At 26.7% G+C, this 8,580-nt stretch overlaps 2 protein-coding genes and 1 non-coding gene across 4 annotated transcripts in view; 2 read left to right on the forward strand and 1 right to left on the reverse strand.

Annotated features, from left to right (window-relative positions):
• The window catches only part of LOC118441776 (aromatic-L-amino-acid decarboxylase), a 10,427-nt gene extending 6,448 nt beyond the window's left edge, over positions 1-3,979 (forward strand). For both annotated transcript variants that reach the window (XM_035866658.2, XM_035866659.2), the window contains exons 4-10: positions 399-632; positions 1,576-1,705; positions 1,876-2,136; positions 2,255-2,372; positions 2,528-2,618; positions 2,699-2,896; positions 3,506-3,979. In XM_035866658.2, coding sequence (XP_035722551.1) covers positions 399-632; positions 1,576-1,705; positions 1,876-2,136; positions 2,255-2,372; positions 2,528-2,618; positions 2,699-2,896; positions 3,506-3,802 — 1,329 coding nt within the window. In that variant the 3' untranslated portion in view covers positions 3,803-3,979. The remainder of the gene's footprint in view (positions 1-398; positions 633-1,575; positions 1,706-1,875; positions 2,137-2,254; positions 2,373-2,527; positions 2,619-2,698; positions 2,897-3,505) is intronic.
• Positions 1,200-1,271, reverse strand: TRNAP-AGG (transfer RNA proline (anticodon AGG)). Its single transcript has one exon. It is a non-coding gene; the product is annotated as a tRNA-Pro (tRNA).
• Positions 3,980-5,025: 1,046 nt separating the features above from the next.
• Positions 5,026-7,411, forward strand: LOC118441781 (L-xylulose reductase). The gene is made up of 4 exons (XM_035866675.2): positions 5,026-5,224; positions 5,792-6,221; positions 6,993-7,141; positions 7,261-7,411. The coding sequence occupies exons 1-4, from the start codon at positions 5,173-5,175 to the stop codon at positions 7,362-7,364; spliced, it is 735 nt and encodes a 244-aa protein (XP_035722568.1). The 5' UTR covers positions 5,026-5,172; the 3' UTR covers positions 7,365-7,411.
• Positions 7,412-8,580: the final 1,169 nt, after the last annotated feature.

Below are 8,580 nucleotides of genomic sequence, written 5' to 3' on the forward strand. Positions count from 1 at the left end.
ACGGAAAGAATTTTTATTACTTTAGATATATAATGGCAAAATAATGACAAATATAATTACATAAGAGAACGTTTTAACTAAATAATCATTTTCATTATCATTTATTTCGAAGTATTCTATAATTAATGATAAATGTTCAAAATTCATTAATACCATGAATATTTTTCATTTTACTTTTACAATTACAAACATTTAAAGGACTTCGCTCACCAATGTTTTCATATGACGGTCAACCTATTAATTAAAAATTAAGAGATATAATTTTCAAACATACGAAAAAACAACAACGTATTCGTGTTGATTAATCGCGCTCTCTCTTCTTTGCTTTTCGCTTTCACACGAAAGAAAGTGATAAAAAATGATCTCATTTTTTTTTTCTTTTTTTTCTTTTCTTTAAGATAACCCACTGGAATTCACCTAATTTCTACGCTTATTATCCTTCTTCCCAATCGTATGCGTCCATCATTGGTGAGCTCTTATGCGCCGGAATTGGTGGTGTCGGATTTTCTTGGATATGTTCGCCCGCCTTTACCGAATTAGAAGTTATAACATTGAATTGGGTTGGCAAAATGTTAAATCTACCATCCGAATTCTTAAATTGCGGCAATGGATCTGGAGGAGGTGTTATACAGGTAAAAAAAAAAAAAAATATGCCATGATACTTTTCGTCGGGCTAATGTAATTTCAAATGGGTACCGTTATAAGAAATGTCGTTATGTCACAAAAGATAATCAAAATAAATATTAGTCACATTAATATTAATTAGCCAAAATGATTAATCGATTTAATCTTAAAATTCCATTAGTAGGTCAACATATATACATATAGTAAAAAGACATTTCGTTGACTTTCTCCGTTTAAAGAAAAAAAATCAAGGTAATTCCTCATACGATGATCGTCGTGTTTTCTTTCTTCTAAATACGAATAATAATAATAATAATAATAATAATAATAAAAAGAACGTTATCGACAGTAACAAAGAAGTACTTATATAAATAAAGAAAATAAGTACAAGTGTAACGTAACTTCATATTGTAACTTCGATTTACTCGAAAAATGTTGAATTAATTAATTAAACGATATTATTTACTCGTATAAAAATAATAGAAAAAGAAAAAATAAATATAATTGAAAATATTGATTTAAGAGAGATCGGATAAAAAGATTAAAAGAAAAAAAAAAAGAACAAAAAAAATCTCGGGCTCGTCCGGGATTTGAACCCGGGACCTCTCGCACCCTAAGCGAGAATCATACCCCTAGACCAACGAGCCAGAGTTACAATAATAATTATAAAATTCTATATATTGATTGCTATAGAAATTTATCTAACTATAACTAATAGTTATATTTTTATTAAAATAATGTAAAAAATCTTCTAAGTAAGATTATACTTGTTTACCTAATATAGGGCTGTATCAAATAAACTTACTTTTAAAAACAAAAAACAAAAAACCAACGAGCCGTTCTGTCAATTTGTTCATTATTAATGATCAGCTTTAATTTATAAATAAAACCAATCGTTTAATCTTTATCAATGACTTCAATATAAACTATGTTTTCTATTATTATACATAGGGTTCCGCAAGTGAAACTACAATGATCTGTTTAATAGTGGCCAAAGATAAAAAAATCCGATGTATAAAAAATATTCATCCAGATTGGAACGAAGACATAATTAGAGGAAAACTGGTAGCTTATAGTTCAGGTAAACGTTATTGTTCTAGTTTTCATATAATTTTATTATAACAATTATATCAGTTATAAAAATTGACACAATTTACATTGTTACGCGTTTCAATTACGTCGTTCCAATAATCAAATTTATAATAAATAAAACGAAATATATTTTTTACTTCGAACTTTCTTATTATTCAGAACAAGCGAACTCGTCCATTGAAAAAGCAGGACTTTTAACTAATGTACAAATGAGACTGTTACCTACAGACGAAAATTGCAGTCTCCGTGGGGAAACATTATTACGAGCAATTAAAAAAGATTTAGAGGACGGTCTTATACCCTGTTACGTTTGCGCGACATTAGGTACTACCGGTACTTGCGCTTTTGATAATTTAGAAGAAATAGGACCAATTTGTAATCAATATGATATATGGCTTCACGTCGATGCCGCGTATGCCGGTTAGTATATCATTTATAATTATTTTCATTGTTTAAGTGCACTTGTCATTTGATTTATTAATTAATTGACATATATGTTTCACGATGCTTAACGAATTAAGTTATTGCATTTATTTAGGTGCAGCTTTTATTTGTCCCGAATATCGACACTTAATGGCCGGTGTTCAATACGCTGATTCTTTTAACGTCAATTGTCACAAATGGATGCTCATTAACTTTGATTGTTCAGCAATGTGGTATGTATATTGGAATTAACGAGAAAATTATATCTCGCGTCTTGATTTTTACTATTGCAAAAAATAAACGAAAATATTAACGAAAACATAATTGAAAACAAAAAAAAGAAAAGAAAAAGAACAAACTGTAAATAATAAATTAACATGTTTTAAAGGGTAAAGAATTCCAAATATCTTATTGAGTCGCTTAGCGTCGATAGAATTTATTTGGCATACGATAAAGAGGGTCTCGCTCCTGATTATAGAGTACGTTTCTTTTTGAGATATTATCTTAACTTTTTTTTATAAATTTTTAACGATCTAATTCAAATATTTCTCTTTCATAGAATTGGCAAATATCATTAGGACGTCGTTTTCGTTCTCTAAAGCTTTGGTTTGTTTTACGTCTTCACGGTATAGAAGGAATGCAACGACACATAAGGCATACTATATCGTTGGCACAGAAATTCGCTAAATACATTGAATCCGATGAAAGATTTGAACTTGTTACAAGTTCTATGGCATTAATTTGTTTCAGATTGAAGGTATGAAATATTTAACACGTTTCTTATTTTTTTTTTTTTTTCTTTTTTTTTTCATCTAATTAGCAAGATTTTATAAATAATTCACAAGAGTTTTTTTTAGATATTTAATAATAACAATGGATAATATTATATACATAAGTGTTTATAAGTAATTTATATGTAATTATAATTATAAGTAATTTATATATATATATATAATAATATATATATATATAATAATATATATATATATATATATATATATATATATATATATATATATAGTATTACAATTACTTTTTATGATATTTTTTGATACAATTTTGTATTTTGTTGTAGTATTTCAGGATAGATATTCAGGCCAATGTTTTCAATTCAATTTTGTCTTCTTTTCTTTTTCTTTACATCTCTTCTAATTTTCTCTCGATCAAAATTTATTTAGTTATCTCAACAAATAATATAATATAACAAAAGAAAAACACACATTCGTTTGGTTATTATTTTTCTATTAAAAAAAAAAAAAAATTAATCCTGTAATTTTCTAAATCTTGTAATTAAAAATTTTTCGCGTATTTGGATATTAAACATTTAACGTTTCATTTGATTATTTTCTTTTTTTCTTTATTTCAGGGAGACAACAATTGGACAAAAGAACTTCTTACTCGTTTAACCGAGCGGAAACGTATTTACGTTATTATTGCAACGTTAGGTGAAAAATATATCATACGGTTTTGTGTATCCAGTCGATTATGTCAAGAACAGGACATTGAATTCGCCTGGAATGAAATCAGTGAACAAGCTACGGAAATTCTTCAAACGAAGCTTCGTCCTTTAGAGGAAATTTTAATTCAACCATCCGTGAAATCGTATGATCATATAGCACTCAGGATAGACAATTTAAATCATAAGTCCAAGGACGTCTCATAGAAAATCACATAATTTCTTTTTTTCTCTCTCTTTCTCTTTCTGTTTTTGTCCGTCCGTTTGTTTCTCTTTCTCTCCATTAATTATATTTAATATATATATATAGAAAATGAGTATTTTATAGGCTTCGGCATATTTTCTTTAAATAATAAAAAAAACACACACGTATAAGTTTATTGATTAAAATTATTAATAGATTAATATGATAACATAATAATGATAATAATAATAATAATAATAATAATAATATTTAATAATGAACATCAATTTTTTAATGGTATTATATTTAATATTAATAGATCATATTTAAATTCAAAATTAATTGTTTAAAAGTGTATAAGCAAACTTTCTCACCTTAAACAAAAATTTATTGTGATTTATTAAATTATTGCTGCATCATTTCTATCGTATTTTTCTTTTTTTTTTTTTTTTTACTTTCTCTGATAACATTCAAATCGACATAATTAAAAAGGAATAACTTACGTAATTATCACCGATATTGACTAATATTATTTTATAACAAATCATTGATTAATGAATTATCAACTACGGACGCAAAGGAAAAAAAACATTGTTATTTATTTAACAAGAAAAATTCTAATATACTGACATACGTGATGCGATATACTAACTTATGTGTAATGACCTAATATATAATTGCCATATTTAATGCACGAATAAATTAAGCGATGTGCACATGAACTATTGTAATTATTTATTTCATATCCTTCAAGTACTTATAATTATATTATTGAAAGCTATAATTCGTCCTCTAGTATCTGCCTTATCGACCAAGTAGAAACATTTCACGCGTATGCTATATCGACCGAGTGTAAATCATTAAAGATAATAATACAAAGTTCTACCGCCAGATAGCGTTGGTCATCTCGACGATTTATCATACAATCTATATAAATATGTTTAAATAATGTTCTGTTCTTCTTTTATTAAATATTCGACATTATAAAAATGATGTCCAAAAATGAATCTAATAAGAGGATTATATATATATATATACTTAATTTTAATATTTTTCTACACTAAGTTTGCAATATTGTTAATAAGCTACTCGATTTATTGATCGATTAATCGAAATTGAACTTGCTATAGTCAGTTAATGCCAATGCGCATGATCTGTATGCATATATATACTATATATCTGTACATGTGTATATATATATATATATATATATATATATATATATATATATATATATATATATATGCAACTATAAAGCAACTTCAGAACGAAAGATCTCGTTCTTTTAATTAAGTCAGTCATAAAACTGATACGTACATACATCGAGCGAATTCACTATCATATATTTCTTGATTAAACAGTACGCCATATTAGCTCCGTTAAAACGATCACAATGGATATTAATTTCCAAGGCAAGCGTATTCTCGTCACGGGTGCTGGACAAGGTATAGTTCTCTTTTTTTTCTTTCAATTCTCATTTTTGTTCACACTCGAAGATGTCGCATTAGACGCCTTTGTTTTTCTTCTCTTAACTCTTCTAATACCTATGGATCAAACAAATCGATTCTTAATCGATTTATAGACAAACAATAATTAAAGTACCATGTGCAAGTGATTATGAAAGTGGTATAAATAAAATTTATTTTCATTTTATCCTATCATTGTTTCTTTTTCCATTTTTCATAATTAATTATATTGATATAAGACAGAAAACATATGTACGAATAAATATAAATATATTTTTTAAATGCCTTGACCACTATCATAATTACATTTTTTAAATATTATGGTATATATATACATATATATATATATATATATATATCATTGTCTAAATGATACTTACGATTTTTCGAATGGTCATCATTTGTATTACCTACGTGAAACATTTTTATGTTTACTTTAACCTTTAATGTATTTAAATGTAAAATAAAACAGATTAATAATGAATGAAACATATTAAGAAAAAAAAAAAAAAAATAATTTAATTAGTTAATAAATTTTTTTCATAGGAATTGGTAAAGATCTAGCACTTCGTCTATCCAAATATAAAGGGAAAGTAATAGCTCTTAGTAAAACGAGCGAACATTTGAATAAATTAATTGCCGAGGATCCAGAGATCATACCAGTATGCGTTGATCTTAGAAATTGGAAAGCAACGAGACAAGCTATTGAAAATGTTTTACCGATTGATCTATTGGTGAACAATGCTGGTATAGGTCATCTCTCTCCTTTCTTGGATGCAACACCGGAGGATTTTGATTTAGTATTTGATGTTAATGTTAAAGCGATTATGAACGTATCTCAAGTGGTCGCTAAAAACATGATTGAAAGAAATGTTGCTGGCAGTATTGTCAACATGTCTTCTCAAGCTAGTCAAGCTGCCTTGAAGGATCATACTATTTATTGTTCTTCCAAAGGAGCCGTCGATATGTTGACAAAGTGAGAGCAATTTATTTGTTTTTCTTTTATATATATATATATATATATATATATATATATATATATATATGTATATGTATGTGTATGCATGTATATATGTATGTATGTATGCATGTATTTATGTATGTATTTATTTATATTATTAAATTTTTCTCTAATTTCTCGTCGTGTGCATTACATACATACGACGTATAATCGACATAAATAATATATCTATGCATAAATATTTTCAATATAATTCTTTTTTTTCTTTTATGATAAAGCTCAAGATTAGATAGATTCTTAATGGCGGATTTACGAATAGACATTAGAGGCAGTAGCCTTGGGTCATGACACAGAGAGAGATAATATAAATTTATATATTATCTCTGTATATTAAATTTAATTTTTAATACCTCTCTGATGACCGGTATATAATATTTATTAATATATTTACACGATCGTATATAATCGAATTTGGACAATGTATTTTTCGTTTCACTATTATATGAATAATCGAAGCAAGAAAAAAAAATATATATATATATATCGCCTCGAGTCCATTGAAATGATAAATCCGCCAATGGTATATAAACTTTTAACCCTAAATGATATTATTACATACATTATTTTTTTTTTCAACATTTTCATCGAAGAATCATTTCAAAATCTAGATCAGATGAAATAGGATAATTCGTTTCATCGACTTCTTTTCTTTTTTTTTTGTTTTTTTATTTTCATTTTCCTTTTATTTCCTTTTATTTTCATTTACTTTTTAATTTTTTTCGTTAGAATGATGGCTCTCGAACTTGGCCCACATCAAATTCGCGTAAACGCTGTAAATCCTACGGTCGTCCTCACGGAAATGGGAAAATTAGGATGGAGCGACAAAGACAAAGCTTCAAATATGATCAGCAAAATTCCATTGGGTCGATTCGCAGGTTTGTTTTTCAATACGATTTCATTTCATTGAATAATAAATTCTACTTCCTTCACAAGTGTCATACTTGTGTGAATATTTATTTTCTTTTCTTTAATTTTTTTTTTTTTTTTTTTTTAGAGATCGACGAAGTCACAGATGCGGTAGTATATTTATTAAGTGAACGCAGTTCAATGATAAACGGAATAATCTTACCCGTGGACGGTGGATTTTTAGCAACATAAATTGCTCTATTTGAATTATGGAACATTATAAAACACTACGTATTTTACTCTTTTCTTTCCTGTTTCTTTTTCTTGCCCCCACCCCGCCCCCACTAATTCGAAGCTCTATATAATATGCAAAATAAAACTTCAATATCGCTACGACAAACATTTATATGTACATATTATACGATAAAAATTATCTATGGCCGTCAGAGAAAAATTATGTATTTACGAAAAAAAAAAAAAAAAAAAAAAAAAGATAAATAAATAAATAAAAAAAAAAAAAAAATAGATTTTACTCTTTTTTTTTCCTGTTTTTCTTTTTCCCCACTAATTCGAAGCTTCATGTAATATGCAAAATAAAACTTCAATATCGCTACGACAAACATTTATATGTACATATATATTATACGATAAAAATTATCTATGGCCGTCAGAGAAAGATTATGTATTTACGAAAAAAAAAAAAAAAATAAAAAAAAGAAAAAAAAAGATAAATAAATAAATAAATAAAAAATAAAAGATAAATAAATATCTATTAATTATATAAACGAAAAAGAAAAAAAAAAAAAAAACAACTTTTACTTAATTTTTCATTATCGTCTTCGCTAATTATTATGAGATAGGAAGATGAGGAAAGTCACACACACAACAAGAAACGTTGAATTTTTTCTTTCGATCGTCTGTTATATTTTAAAAAATGTGTTTGCTCTTGTATTATTTCTTTTGGTTTTTTTTTGTCTTTTTTTTTCTTTCTCTTAAATCTTTTCTTCTTTCTTTATTTTTTTTTTTCTTCTTTTTTAATCGTCAACTGAAACTTAGCAAGCAGGCGGCAAGAAAATTCTTAGACGATCAGTCCCTCTTTTCGAAAATACACGTAAACATTTTCGGAAAATAATTTACCGGCACAAATTTCTCTCTCTCTCTCTTTTTCTTTTTTCTTCTTCTTCTTATTATTATTAATAGTATTATTATTTCTTTTTTCTTTTTTTGTTTTTTTTTTCCTTTTAAAGTTTTCCTGCCGCAGCTGCTTCCATTCTAAAACAAACGGTTTCATTCGACTCCTAATCGTTATTTTACTTTGCTCTTATAATGAAACATAAAACGGTGGGATAAGATAGAAATCGGACTTAGATAGGCCGAATAAAGGAAAAAAACATTTTAGAAATTATATGTTACGTATGACCTATCTAACAAACTAATTAACTATTTTAATGAGTTAGATTTGATGATG

Source organism: Vespa mandarinia, chromosome 5 (assembly GCF_050613455.1).
Source record: "Vespa mandarinia isolate Hongniang chromosome 5, ASM5061345v1, whole genome shotgun sequence".
Lineage (NCBI taxonomy): Eukaryota > Metazoa > Arthropoda > Insecta > Hymenoptera > Vespidae > Vespa > Vespa mandarinia.

Excerpts from the sequence above, each read along its gene's own strand:
- LOC118441781 (XM_035866675.2), top strand. The coding sequence starts at position 5,173 with ATGGATATTAATTTCCAAGGCAAGCGTATTCTCGTCACGGGTGCTGGA. Across the intron at positions 6,222-6,992 it reads GCCGTCGATATGTTGACAAA|AATGATGGCTCTCGAACTTG; the intron begins GTGAGAGCAATT and ends TTTTTTCGTTAG. Across the intron at positions 7,142-7,260 it reads TCCATTGGGTCGATTCGCAG|AGATCGACGAAGTCACAGAT; the intron begins GTTTGTTTTTCA and ends TTTTTTTTTTAG.